At 44.6% G+C, this 15,044-nt stretch overlaps 1 protein-coding gene across 7 annotated transcripts in view; it reads left to right on the forward strand.

Moving 5' to 3' along the window:
* The window catches only part of TSPAN18 (tetraspanin 18), a 122,113-nt gene that overhangs the window by 86,924 nt on the left and 20,145 nt on the right, over window positions 1-15,044 (forward strand). For all 7 annotated transcript variants that reach the window (XM_059849288.1, XM_059849286.1, XM_059849291.1 and 4 more), the window contains 3 exons: window positions 8,604-8,693; window positions 13,992-14,083; window positions 14,832-15,026. In XM_059849288.1, coding sequence (XP_059705271.1) covers window positions 14,021-14,083; window positions 14,832-15,026 — 258 coding nt within the window. In that variant the 5' untranslated portion in view covers window positions 8,604-8,693; window positions 13,992-14,020. The remainder of the gene's footprint in view (window positions 1-8,603; window positions 8,694-13,991; window positions 14,084-14,831; window positions 15,027-15,044) is intronic.

Below are 15,044 nucleotides of genomic sequence, written 5' to 3' on the forward strand. Positions count from 1 at the left end.
GCCTGACTAGGAGATTGTCCCCAAAGGCTTGTCTCTCTGTGCTCGGGATAGCTTGAACATCCTGTTGTTTCCTATGTTTTCTCAGCCTTAACCTAGGCTGCTTTGGCTCTTTGCTCTGCAAACTTCATTTTGGTACTTTTAAAATATGGGGGTTTTAGCTGAAATGCAGCATTTCTTTCAAATTGCATTCTGATCAAGAAGAGAGACATAGAAAAGAGACATAGAAAAGTGTGGGTATAGTGATCTCCAGCCACTGAAAACTGGTGTGATTTTGCATTCAGAATTCAGCCCAGTCCCATCTGATGTGGCAGTTAGCCTGTGGAACCCTGTTCCTCATAAGAGATCTGGTTTTGTTCTCCCTAAGAAGGTTACCTCAACTTTCAAAATCAGAATTGCCTCGTTGGGTCAGACTGTGTTTGTGCTTCTTTTGGGTGGGAAGAGAAAGGTACTCATCAGTCCATCTACAAATTGTTTTTGTACTGATTTAAGGCCATGGGATCAACTTGTGCCTTCATCAATCACTGACACATTTGTAATTGTTCCAGACCTTCAATTTGAATTAGAAAAGGTTTCATGTCTTTAGTGTCTAAGTCCTGACTTCCAGTGGATAAAATAGAAGAGAAGACTGAGTAAAGCAACCAGAGTATTTCCATAGTTACATTTGCTGCTTCAGTTTTGAGAGAGTCCTTAGGATGCCCTGTGAGTGCATGCCAGTTTTTATGTGTATCTATGACTGATGGTGCTCCAGGTTTTGCCCCAGTCTATACCCAGGGCTCTTGCAAGCCAGTGCTGCTCTCCTGTGTTATTTAGGTTATAATAGAGCTAAAAACCTACTTCACAGTCAGAGACCTAATCCTTTCCCCCCAAAGCTCACAAACCTTAAAACAAAGAGTGCCTGGGGAGACTCTCTGGCACTGTATTAAATATCCTTGACGAGAAAAGGTTTCTTACAATTGTGGCCTTCCTAATAGGCACCGTGGGTAGTATCAACACAAAGATATCTGTATTACATGGTTTGACCTGCTTTAACCTCAGACAGTCTCTTGGAGATTTAGAAAATATCTGTTCCATACAAAGGTCTTGGCTTTCAGGCAAAGTAGAAGTGGTTTGTTTAGAGTCCCAGCTTTGTGAGAGATGTTATGCTTTTTGTGGGTGAAAGTCACCCCACTGAAGCTGTCTGAAAGCCTCTGGATCCATGTCATCAGCACGTAAGCTCCTGATTTTGTTTGCAAAAATAAATTACTCCCCAAGTCTCTCCACTTAAAGACTTTTACATATGCACTGTGCTCAGGGAATAGGGATATTTTGAGAAAGTGGGCATATTGTTCACAGTGTTTCCTTTAGGGGAAGAAAGGTACAGTCTTCTAACTTTTAGTTGTTGTGGAATATTTGATCAAATCTTAATGAAAATTAGAACCTCAATTTTGGAGGTTTTTGCATCCTTTAATTCCCCCTCCCCTGCACCCCCTTGGAGAATTTTAAGTCTGTCAGCAATATAAGTGGGACTTAGATCACCCTCTGAGCAGTTAAGTGGTAAGGAGATTTCCATAAGGTTATTTGGTTCCCCTCCTACATGTGGAAGGATGAGGTCATGGAGGCAGAAGTGTTATAGGTAGCCATGGAAGCGAGTTCCCCCCATACTGGCACCTCAGCAATGCCTGAGGCTCCTGCCTCCTCTGGTGTCCCCAGCCTGTGTTGCCCTTGTTGCCCGTTTTTCCTGCAGGGTGGGCTGTGCAGCCATGGTGGGGTGTGTCTCGGGGGCTGTGTGCCCCACAGTGTGCTCGTGGCAGGGCCGAGGTGGGTGCATCAGGACAGCTCCTTGGCGAGAGCCGCACGCGGGGCTGTCCGCGCGGCCTCAGAGACACAGCCGAGGCGCCAGCGGAGGGACTTGCATCAGCATCTCTTATTTCTTAATTTCTACGAGAGCTGAAGGGCTGCCAGGCTCCCTGTGTCTGATGCTGGGAGAGGTGGCTGTGTTGCTATGGCACTGGAGGTGTCTCCAAACCCCACTGCTCTGGCAGCTGAGCCGGCTCCCAGCAGCATGTCCTAATTGCGGCTGTGCAGCAACAAAACAAATATTCGGAGATTTCCATAAAGGCTGTAATCAAAGGAGCATCCCTTGCTTTTTAATATGTGCTGAATGGGTTCATTTGTAAGCTTATTATGACTTCAGAGAGAGAAGCTGTTAGGATGATCATTAGCTGCCTGTGCAAATAACAAGGAAAACCGTGGCATGTTCCAGAATAACCCCATTTAAAGGTCTGCGCTTTAAAATGCATTAACAATAACCAGCCATGCTGTCTTTCATGTTTACCATGCCATGAGTAAGGACAAAAGAGAAAGGAGAAGGGGACAGTAAACTGCATGCTTTCAAAATAAGTTCAGGTGGAGAGAAAAATGAGGTGTTAAGAGAGCAGCAAACTCACTAGCATGACATTGTGTGTATTGATGCAGTATCTGTTATCCATTGGGAAAGCAAAAGCAGCTGGGAGCCAGCCTTTGAGTCTTGGCTCATATCTCACTTGGTCCCTGTACTCCTGTCATCTACGTATGAATTGTGCTTGGGGTCTTTTGTGTGCCTGGAACCTGATGGTTGCTGGAGCACTTAGATTATATGTCTTATGGAGGAAGAGGGAGCATTTAGAAACACGTATGCCAAGATTGTGGGATTTATTAACTCTCATTTATTTTCCTGCAGAACATCTGAAGACCTCTCGTGGGTTGTGGCCATGGTTCACTCTCTTAATCTGAAATCAAAAATATGTGTAGTAAAAGATGTTGAGTGGTTGGGTGTTCATACCTTAATTGGGGCAGGTGTGGTTTAGATCAGTCACATTTACCTTTCAAACCACATTAGCTGCAATTTTATGTGCTAGAGTAAGTTAAAGGTGCTGATTACAGTGAAACTCAGTTTAGATTTGCACATGAAATATTTATGAGATATGTATCAGTTTGACTATAAGCAAGGTAACTTAGACTTCAGGGCTACTTCTCCTTCCTAGGCCATTTCTCATGTCTTTTGCTGCGTTCAAGTTTTCCTGCATGTCACACCTATGCATATATTTCCTGTAATATCCTCTTCTGTTTAGAATCCGTAACACTGTGGGATGCATTATTATTATTCTCGTTAAAAACATTTAACAGATGACCAGAAGCAGATAAATAATGTCACTTCTCAGATTTCCAGAAATATTATTTTCTGGATTATTTAGTATTATTGAGATCCCTCAATTAAGATCTGCTTTTCTTACAGGCTCTTTTTCCTAATCTTTGCTTTTCTAGACTGACTAAACCTGACTAAACTGACTGTTTTGTTTTATTTCTGAGTAGGCTGTTACCTTGAACAGAGAATTTGGTAGTTTTCTGGGGTTAGGGGGGCTTCTGTCTGGTTTTGGTTTGGAGGGGGGGGGGGGGGTTGGGTTGGGTCTTCTTGTTGTTGTGGTTTTGGGTTTTTTTGGGTTTTTTTTTTTGTTGTTGTTGTTTTTTGGTACAATAGTTAATGCATTTGAAGTTATGTTTGAGATTTCTTTTTAAAAAGGAATTAAAGTTGTTACTTCCCCAATTAAATGATCCTAAATAGGGTTAGTTTTTCCACACCTCTGCCTTAGAAGAAAACACTGAGAATAAACACGACAAAAAGAAGTTAACCTATTGATCTGCAACTCCGTTCTGTGTTAAAACAGATGATACAAGCAGAGATTTCAAATTCCCTTGCCCATGGCTCCCTGCCTCTGCTCAGACAGTCATGGCTTCTTTTTCCTGCTAAGGACATCAACATCATCATCTTTCTGATAGGACAAAATAAGCCCTGTGGCTTATAGTAATCCCTTTTGGTGCCATCCTTACTTTAAAATATTTTTTCTCTGCCTTGTTTCCCTGAAGCCTGGGAAAATTCTTAAAATATTGAAAATCGTGGTCTGAGGAGGACAAGGTTGCCACAGCAACTGTCCAGTGTTCCTGAGATTTATTCCTGCATCTCTCAAAACCATCACGAATGCCACAAACTGCTGAGGCACTTGCTGCAAACAAAGCAGGGCTATAGGAAAAGAGGACAGAAAAGAGCACTGAGGAACCAGTTGTTGTAAAGGTGAGATATGTCAGGCTCAGGGAAAACTCAGGGAAAAAACGTGGCAGGCATTTAGACTTTGTGTTAAACCCCCTCAGCGTCTGCAATGTCTTGCAAGAGCATGGAGTGTTCCACCACGTGACAGGAGGTGACATGCCAGCGGGTAATGTCACTTGGCTTGTGGTGCAGCTCCATGATCCACTCAGGAGGGTGACATTTATTCCATCCAGAAGGGAAATGCTTTGAGAAATAGGAGGCCAGAGTTAGCTGCCTTCCTTTGGGTTTGCTTGTCAGCCAGAAGTGATCATCTTTTTCATGGGTTTGGGGCTGGTCTCAGCATGGACTAAGAGCAGAGAGCTGTATTGGGGGTCAGGAGGTTTAGCACATCCATTCCCCTTTTAGCCTTGGTTTTTGCATCTAATAAACAAAAAGAATGTTGTTATACTATCAGTGTATGTAATCTCTGGTTGTCTGTTCAGAAAGGCAGGCAATCGGTACCATATGGTTCCACTGTACTGCAGTTAATATGAGGGAAAATACACCTGTGAGCTATCTGAGGGCTTTTTTTTTTTAAAGGAACAGAACTCAAAAGAATTACAGGCTATCAGGTGTTTTGGTTCTGTATGCAGGATCTTCTTTTCTGAGACAGCTGGTTCCTGTGTGTGAGAAGCTGTACAAAAGAGCCAGATGTGATTACCTATGGAACTTTCTTTGGGAAGGGGCCAAAGTGAGCGAGCAGTTCATGTTTTGAACAGCGCAGTGTGAACATTTGCACCAGCTGAAGTGGAGTGGTCTGTGGCCTGAAGGCATGCTGGCACTTCAAACACATAATCTAGCACTTTCGAAATGTTACAGCATTTAGAATTGGTTCTGCTCTGGGACTTCTGAATTTCCATTCTGAATGTCTGTGCACGTGTGGGAGATTTTACCTCCATATGATCTCATGTATTCTATGCACACATTGTGCAAAGTCGCAAATACAAAACAGAGGGTAAGAGATGTACTAGTAGTTTTGTTGCAAAGCTGGTGTTATTTATTTGAAAATTAAGGGGGTTCAGTCCTCCTGTGTGAGACTGATGTGCTCTTACACACACAGACTTTTGGCAGCAGAAATGTGCTCTTGTTAACAGCAATCAGGATGAGATGAGACCCAGTTGCTCTGCTTGTGTAGGAAACTTAGGGTACTTTTGGAGGCAGCTCCGATTCATTGAAACACTGTCACAAGCCTCACGTGCTTTTAGTGTTATCAAAGCCAATCAGGTTACTGTTTGCAGGTATAGGATGTCCCTAAGGGCTTTGCTCACTCAGCTGTACTGAGGAATTAAATGCTCTGAGGCAGTGCAACAGGCTCATTCACTCCAGTGTTGCAAGGCAAGGCAGTCATCGCTGGCAAATGGGCCCACGTTACAGTGACATTAGCATTTTAATGCAACTAAAGAGGAGGTAGATTGACTGTAATTTAGTATCCAGTTGCACGGCCTTGTGCAGGTCCCCTCATCGCTGCTCCACAGGGGCCGATTACAGTTACACAGCGCACTTTGGGATCTAATTGGATTTACATGAAGTAAGGTAGTTGTGTCATAGCAACGACTCTGTTGCACAAGAGCTATGAAATTCCAGAACAAACAGTTATTTATGTAGGAGCAATAGTTACAGGATAACACATGGGGCTGGCAGCTTGTGCTAAGGTCTAAATCAAAAAGTGTTTCATCTTCTTTCTGAAGCCACTGCAAGGGAATGAAATTATTCTGATCCAGCTTCCACAGAGATGTTTCTCCTCACCTTTCACTGTGAAAGCCCTGACCTGACACAGAGATCCAGCAGGACAGGACTTTTGTCTTCAGCTTCTCCTTTGAACATAGGGGCTGGCATGTGTTTAAGTGTATCTCAACCCTGCAAATGTGGGGAGCACGGGGGACTGGCAGTAGCTAGAAGCCCTTGTGACACACAACAGTTTTGAGGGGTTCATCTGGTGGCCCTTCCTGTTCTAGTTAACAAACTGGATTGCTCACAAAGACAGGCCTTGCTTCTTCATCCTGCACACTCCATTAATTTCTGGTTTCACTTGCTGCCTGTTGTCTGTTTCAACCCCTCTCTGTCCCATCCCTCTTTGCTCTGGAGCTCCAGCTGCCTTTCTTGCAGCCTGATTACCAGCAGGAGGCACACGTTTAGCTGCTTTTCCTTCATCAAAGCCGGCTCCTCGACGGGCTGCACTGTGAATATGAAGAGAAGCCAATGCTCAGCAAGGAGAGTTGATGTGGTGGCTGTGGACAATGTGCCAGCCACAGCTGGCCAGCCCAAGGATGAGGCTTAGCCTCAGCTGCTGCTCCTGCTCCCACTGTGTTTCCCCAGAGACTGCAATTAAAGGCATCAGCTTGCTGGAGTCACAATTGGGCATGGTGGGTTTGCACTTGGTGCAATTCTCCCTAATGACAAAATCGTAGCTATTAACCAAAGAGAATCTGTTTGGCAAGGACTTCCTCCCCTTTAAGGCAACACAGTCAGGTGGAACATTGCTGCTGCTTGGCACTTAATGCAGACTTTCATCCCTTCTGACACAGTACCTGCTGGTACCTACTGAAACATTTAAACTCTTCTTCTCTGGGGTGCTGTAATTTCTTTAAAATATTGTGACTTATGACGGATAAAAAAATATAACTCCTCTCCCACGCAGACCTCTGAGGGCTCGTAGGAATGTAATTATATGCACACACAGTAGGAGCAGGAATCCTATCATTCTGCTTATTTTCTTAATGATAGGTTTATATAGCACAGTGTCATCTCTGCTCTAAAGTTAGAACCATCTTCTCTTGGCAGCATCTATATCCCACGAAAGTGGCATCACAGGACAGGGCAACCAAAGAAATTCTCTCAATCACACTTGCAAAGCACAGGATGAAGTGTCCCTACATACCACAGGAATAGATACAAAGGTCAGCGTGGGCACTGGGCTCTGACTGCCAAACAGGGGCTCTGCTGTGAGGCACTGTCCCTTGTCCTAGAAGTTCCCTCTCTTCAGACCTGCTGAACCTGCTGCAGCCACCACCCAGGCAGTCCCACAGCACCCTCTGAACTTTGACACCGGTGGGAAAGCTGTTCTGATTGGGAGCAGCCCTTGTTCCCAGCATTGTGAAGTAGGGCAGGTCAGCCCCTGCTCGGCTCATGCCTCCAGCACTGCCCAGCAGAGACAGGTGGATTGGCAAGAGATGTTTGTACCCTCCAGATTTCCAAGGGGAAGCCATCCCTGTCCTTCATCTAGAGATGCAGGTTTACATGACAGAGGAAGGACATTAAATGTGAGGGATTAATGCAAAAGAAAAGGTCTATGAACATTCATTGTACTTTTTATATTGTAATAGTTTCAGCCACCTTGAAACTCCTTGTTAGCTTCCTGCCAAGAACAAAGGATAGACTTTTACTCACAGAAGTCTTAATGGCAGGCAATTTTCAAAGGCACATTTACAAATGTTTGTGGGAAACAGATGTTAAATGCACCCACTCCCAGGAATCAGGATGAAATGCTGGCACTGAGAAAGCAGGGAGAGACCCAGGTGACTTATCTGGTGTCTCACAGGGAAGCAGCAGCTCCAACAAAGCTGCAAGTATGCCAAAACTATTTTTGAAGGATGAGTGAGTGAGTTACAGTGCTGAGCCCTATGTGAATATTGGACTCTCATGGAGAGTGAAAGACTGCCCCTTCCCCCCAGGCCCTGCAATATGGAGTTTGGACTGTGTTAGATGTGTGCAAAAAGCAATCTAGGAGCGGGTGCCCTGAGAAAGCAAGAGTCAAGCATGCATGCCTTGCACATTAGTCTGTAGTCTCACCTCACCTTTGCCTAGTCAAAGGCTCTCTTTAACATTGTGCAGGCAGAAATTAAAACTTACTGAGAAAACTGTGATTGTTGCCTTGAGGACAGTGGCAGTCTGCACCAAAGTCCCTCTGCCTGCACCCATGTATCTGACACTTTTGGGTGGCCAGGGCTGTGGCTTTGCTGCTCCTCTCTGTTGTTGCTTCCCAGGCGGTGACAATGAGGCAGAGGGAGAAAAAATAATTTGCTCAACTTGGCGTGACAGCTGGCTGGGAGAACGAGGGATAGCACCCAACATTTACACTGCTGCTCCTAATGGCTGGGCTTCCCAAAGATGCATTCCATCTTTCTTCCTGCCTTTTCCATTTTCCCAGTAAATGGGCTGTAAAGTCACAGCAGTTTAAAGTTTCTCTAAACCTCCTATAAAATATTGAAGGTGCAGCTGGTATTAATCTAGTCCTCTTGTGGTACGAAGTGCAGGTGTAACGGGACTATACATTTACATGTGGTCTGTGGGCATTTAAAGCACCCCCAAAGACTGTTAAAGAGATTCTGAGGAATTGAATCCCTCACTGGGTATTAAAAGCTCTTCATTAGTGCTAATGTACACCAAATTAAGGTGGCAATTAGACTGAGCACTTTCATCAGGATGGTGTGTTTTAATAAATTGTGTATTTAACATGATTGTATTTTATTGACTTCAGTAATTGTGTATTCTTCTCTTACAGGACAGGCTTGGATAGAAGGAGATACATGGGACACACAGACAATTAAACACTGGAAGAGACACTGTGCTTCAAGTCCCAAGATTAGTAAAGGTGAGTGCTGTTAATAGCTTGCTCTTTCTCAATGCCAGGTACTTCCTCTGTATCTCTGTTGGAGCAGCTTAAGGGTAGCTATGGCGTGCTGGAGGCAATGAGAAATACACAGCTCATGTGCCACTGTGTCACCAGTGAGGTACTGCAGTCATCCTTCCTTATAACTCCTTATGAAACTGCCCCTACTTTCTTTTGCATCTAGAGGAGCAGACTATGAGAAAATAATGCTCTGAGAAGATTTTCTGGAAGGCCCCTCCTGTTAGATATGTTCTCTTAGGAGATCCCACCACTTTGGTGTAAAGTTGAAGGCTGCTTGCACATAGTGAACCCAGAAGGGAACCCTCTTATGGTAGGTGTACTTGGGAAGGAAGGCAAGCATGCTGAGCCAAGTCTCCATGCCTGCAAGCCAAAGGGTGGCCTGCCACATTGCTGGGGAGGGGACACCATGGAGCAATGCCAAGTGGTGGTGATCCTTTGCCACTGGTGCAGCTTAGAGCTTCAGGGATGTTTCCAGGGTCACCTTATCTGGGACAGCCTCTAGAAATCAATACATTTACTTGAAAGAGAATCTAGTCCATATTTTCTAATACCTTTAAATAATAATTAGTAACCTTAACACCTTGCTATCTAGCACTGGTTCTGGAGAACTTCAAACACACCTTCTGCTTTTACTTGGTGCATTGTGTATGGCTATGAACGCAGGTGTGGGTTGGCATCATTTCCTGCTCAAGCCACAGGCTCATGTTCTGAAGGAAGTACTGCAGAACTGGTTCTGACGTTTTAGAGGAAGCAGCAGTTCAGCATCAGTTCAGTGGACAAGTTCTTCATGCACGTTGACAGCAAAGAGACATTTATGTTGAGAGAAGATATACACAGATCATGTGATAGAAGAGCAGTGACTGAAAAAGTGATTTGCATGAGGGCAAGAGAACCTGCAGACATCCATCTCAATCTCAGTTATTCTGTGTTTTCTATCAAGTGTTTGAGATGGGGAGACTGATCAGCAATCAGTCTATCTGTCTGAATTTCTGTACTGAAACACGAATTGTCTGCAGTGGCCTGTTAAGGATGGACAAGGGAAATGGTTCACACACTTGGTTTCAGTAGAGGGTAGGAGTGACAAAATACAGAAGATGTGAGGATTGAGACTGGTGAAGATAAGGTGCTCCTGAGAGTTCTGACAGACTGGCACATCCATGAGATGCTCTTGTTCTATTTGCCACCAGGTAACTCAGACACACCTTGGGCAGCTGTTTTGAAAAGTCTTTTTACCAAGGAAAGTAGTCAAACATTGGAAGAGGTCTCCAGGGAGACTGGGGAGTCTCAGTCCTTGGAGGTATCCAAAATTTAACTGATGTGACCCAAAGCAGCATGCTCTAACTTTGAAGTTGGATCAGATTTGAAATTGGCCCAGGTTGGAGGCAGTGGGTGCTTGTACTCAGTGGAATCCAGAGGTCCTGTCCAACCTAAGTTTTTCAGTGATTCCTTCTTCAAAGAAGCAATCTAAGTGAATCCATGGGTTTCAATCCAGTGTTACAGGAATATGGGGGTTGAAGGAAATGTCAGTGTCAGCAAAGAGGAAAATTGGAGGCCTTTTGGAGGGGTGTGGTTGGGCAGCTGCCTTTAGAAATGTGAAGTTCAAGGCAGCTGCAAGGCATGCAAAGCAAATGACAAAAGGAAGGAAGTGGCTGGAGACCAAAAAAAATGCATTGCCTTAAAAACTAGACTTTATTCCTAACTGATTACAGCAGCTGGGCTGTGTTTCCTGGCTACACTGCTGGGGACTTTTAGCCTCCCCATCCCTTTCCAAGATAAAATTAATGGGGGATTCAGGGGAGAGAGAAATGTAGAATGATGTGCCTAAGAAAAAGCTGAACATTTATAGCAACATTTCAGACAAAAACAAATGCATCTGATGTGTCTCACAGGTCAGAGATGGGACAAGCTAGGGAGAGCATCTGTCAGCCACTGTCTTCTGCAGTTCTGACTGTTCACGTTTGCTTAGCATTAAATGTCTCCTGCAGAGAAGAACTTAAATCTCTCACAGATCTGGGGCCCGGAGAAGGGGAGTAAAGGTATTTTTAAAGGGTAGATTAGGACACAGGCATTCAGTTTTTATCACACGTGTATCAGTGTGTAGTAGGAGTAACTCAGATAATTTGCTCTTTGTGTGCATGGCTTAAAAAGAAAAGTAGAATGAAAACCCATCTCTGAGAGTCAGGACCGTCCTTTAATGTCAGTTATTTTAGCCATGAAGCCTGTCATCAGGGACTCCAGGTACCTTCAGCTAATTAGCAAAGCTAATGGGAGGCTTGCCTTGAGTCCTTCTGATGTGGAAACTCCGATATGGTTTGTTCTTGGCTTTACCAGCCCAGACATCGTTATTGCCCCTGAGTTCCACTTGCTCATCCTGACAGGAAGAAGTTTGGAATCTGAAAGTCTCAGTGGGTGTGGTCTTGATCTGAAGCACAGCACAATGAGTAAGGTTGCACTTAGTTATTGCTTTGCTGTGAGAAGTGTAGTGGGTTCAGGAATTACAAATCTGAGCCCAGTACCAATGCTGGGGACAATTTTTTGCCCAAGCAAAGAAGAAGGGAGCCCTTTTTTGTCAATGCTGAGTTTGCTCAGCTTTGTGTTCATGCTACCCCTAGGTTTTTGTGACTGACTGGTTCTTCTGGACAGTGAAGTTTCCAGGATCTGATTGCTCAATGGATTTAAAATCTCCCTTTCCTTCTTATGCTTGGAAAACACTTTACCATATTGAGTGGATGGGCAGGCAGGAGACATGCAAACAATCATAGCCTATGTTTGTCTTTGAAAATAAAAGTAGACCTGTATTCAGCTCGTGTAAATTGAAGCAGTCCCAAGGGAGCTTGCTCACCTTGCAGAGGAAGCAGTCCCAGACATGGAAAGGGAAGTAAGGCAGGAATGTGATTTATCAACACTACAAAGAAGCAAGGCACTGCCAGGCTTAGGAGCTGCTGCTTCTTGCTTGGACCACAGGCATTGTTTTTTGTGTGGGTGACTGTAGTGGGCTGTGTGAATTATGTATAGTGTCACAAGTCTAAACTGCTTTGGGTTTTGTTCTCTTTTTTTTTTTTTACCAAGTCTACTATAATATGGATCACACAGGTGGGTGCTTAAGGCAGCAGGACTTTGAAATTTAAGACTTTGGCTAATTTACCAAGATTTAGCCATTCTATGTTTTACTGGAGCATTAATTTTAGGGTGGTGCTGGGAACATCTAGGTGACACTAATTGTGGGACTCTTGAGATCCCAGTACCCTGTTGATTTGTCTGTATTTTCATATCCCTCTCCAGTGTCCAATTCATGTGTTAGTGGAGCTGAAGGCTCACCTTTCCCATGAAACTGAAGAATTCCCTGCTCAGCTCCTTAGCCTTCTAGACTTCCAGATCCATTTTCTCTGTCAGATTTGCAGACATGGCTTTAAACAGTGTCAGGAAGCTGTGGGCATTTCCTGCAGGCCCACATCTGAGCTCTGTGCCCTGCCCCATCTCTTGCAGTCACCATCTTGTCTTTGAATTTCTCTGGGGAGAACAATTATGTTTCACAGGCATAAGAAAAACTTTGTAAAGAAAAAACATTGCCCTCATTCTCAGGTTTAGGTTCAGGTTTGTGTTTCTCCAGAAGCAAGGTGGATCTTTCCAGGATTCCTCTAGCAAAGAGAGTTCCCTGTGCAGTACCCAGCCAGCAGAGGCACACTGCTGTCCTGCCCCAGGTACAGGCAGCTGCAGAGGGAAAGCAGCCCACATGAGCTTCTGTGAAACACCATTTGTGTCTCAGCCTGTTTTTTCACAAAGAAGGAATTGATTTGATTTTAATCCAGTGAAAGCAGTGTACCAAACACATACTGTGTAACAAAAATCTGGCTCTTACCTCAGGCAGCCCCGTGCTGGGAGCTCTGCCTGCCATGGATTTTCTCAGCTCTTTGGCTAAAGCAGAGCAGCTCCTATGGTCTCAGAGGGAAAGCACCTCGTGAGGCTCTAGAGCACTCACAGATTTTGTGGTTTAACAAAAACAATGGAGTGAAAGGCAGTTTTATTTCTGGCCTGGAGAAAATCTTGGATAATTTCAGCTTTTTCTTTTAAGTGAATTAAATGGACTTTGCTAGCATAGCATATCATTAGATACACGTCTGTTAGGGAATAGCATTTGCAGTGGAGAAAGGGAATGAGATGCATTAAGAAGCACGTGGGCTTTGGGAAGGCTCCTCTGGGGAGCCAAGCAAACCTGTGCCTCTGGGTTTGCAAATGTATGGCTCCATCTGTGCACGGTGCCATGACTGCATTGTTTCAGTGGAAGTTTTACTATTTCATGTATTTATTTGTCTGTCCCTCTAGGGTAATTAGCGATATACTGGCATATTTGGATACATAGTCACTTCATTACATAAACAGCGAGCAGGAACTTTGTTCCAGCGTAGCCTCACCTGGTCAGGATTTATTGCTGGTCTCCCAACAGAAGCACTGGCCAAGCAGTTTGTTGTCTAAATCAGACACTGAGTTTCAGAACTGGTTAAGACTCCTAAGCATTTTTTCCTGGCCTCAAAAGTTTTCCAACACTGATCCATGGGTTCTTCTAGCAAAAGACCTGTGCAGGGTGGGGCATAGAGCAGCAGGATCTCCCTGGCCCAGGAACATCTCGCACTGCATGACAAGCAGGTGCTGTGCCCAGGCTGAGTGACACGTGAGGACACCCTCCTTGGGCCCTGCCATGTCTACACACTGCTGTCATTCCAAGCCCAAATGTCTACAAGCTTCCCTGAAGCTGTTGTCCATGTTTGTGTGGTGTTCATTCTGCAGAGGGAGATTATATGAAGACAGCTGTCCCAAATGCTCTTTTTGTGTCTTCTAACTGGGCACAGCTTGTTCTGGCTCCTGTTTCAATATGACCTTTTCTCAGTGTGAAGTAGACAGGTACATTCAGTGATTCTTAGACTTGACAAGCTTTAAGGAGTGGGGGGAAAAAAAATTCTTCATGTGCAGAGGGATATTTTTTCCCCAGTATCTCATTCTGCAAGTAAAGCTAGACCTTTGGTCTCCTGCAACCTCCCCCTTCACTTCTGTGTTCACCTTCAGACCTTAAAGAATGCAAAGGGACCAGGCAGCAATCATTATCTCTTACTAGCCTGTGTTATGTTTCACCTTCAGGTAAGAAAAGAGTTCTTCTCTATAATGAACTCCACAGGGTCTTGGGGGAAATACAAATAGATTGGAGATAGGATTGTGTCATTCCAATAAAAATGAGCGTGCGAAGAAAGTGCTGTTGTTTTGCAGGAGGAATTGGACAAAGGACTCTGAAGACCATGGAGGGAGACTGCCTGAGCTGCATGAAATACCTGATGTTTCTTTTCAATTTCTTTATATTTGTAAGTATCTGGAATTCACTTTCTTTTACGGATCCCCATTTCCAGCATCCTGCTGTTTTCCAGCAGGATAGGCTATAATGTGGTAAAGATGCCACAATACAGAATATCCCCTCTGCTGTGCACTAGCAATCACTGAGTGTTTTGCAACATCCAAAGATGCCCAGACATTCAGCAAGGCAGCACAGTGGTCACTGTTGTCTGAGTTATTGCTGTCCTTGACAGGGGAAACCACAGGGAAAGCTGTAACTAATGATGCACATAGTTCATCCTTGAATGGCAGAAGAAGTCCTGGGTGCCCTGCTGAGGTTTTCACTCAGAAGCAGTAATTTCCCCACCACATGTGGAGTCATTCTTAGTTGTTTTTGTTTTTGAAAGGAAGAGTGGGAGTGCCCAGCCACCGTGGCCTCTGTCTCAGGTATGGTTCACGTGAGCCCCTTCACTGTCCTCTACAGACGTGGCAGCAGATCAAGACTGTCTTTCAGCAGTACAGAGGGAGTAAACAGTTGGTAGAGTAATGAGTCAAGAAAGAAAGGTGCTTTTGCTGCAAATGATCCATTTATTGAGCAAGAGATATTAAGAGCAGCATGTCAGAAGTCACCTGCACAGCAGAGAATACATGCTTTTGCAGAAACACAAATTCTCCGAATTAATGTATTTGATCAAAAGAGAGCAATGAATCTGGTTTTTCTGCAGCAGTTGTTTTGTGTTGACCTGTCTCCCTCTCTCTCCTGTCCTCATGCTGTGACAGCTGGGAGGAGCATGCCTGCTGGGACTCGGAATCTGGGTCATTGTGGATCCCACAGGTTTTCGAGAGATAGTGGCTGCCAACCCCCTGCTCTTCACAGGAGCTTACATCATGCTGGCCATGGGAGCAATGCTCTTCCTGCTGGGCTTCCTGGGCTGCTGTGGTGCCATCCGTGAGAACAAATGCCTCCTGCTCTTTGTAAGTGCCCTTGCAATT

The sequence above is a fragment of the Haemorhous mexicanus genome, chromosome 6 (assembly GCF_027477595.1).
Source record: "Haemorhous mexicanus isolate bHaeMex1 chromosome 6, bHaeMex1.pri, whole genome shotgun sequence".
Classification (NCBI taxonomy): Eukaryota; Metazoa; Chordata; class Aves; order Passeriformes; family Fringillidae; genus Haemorhous; species Haemorhous mexicanus.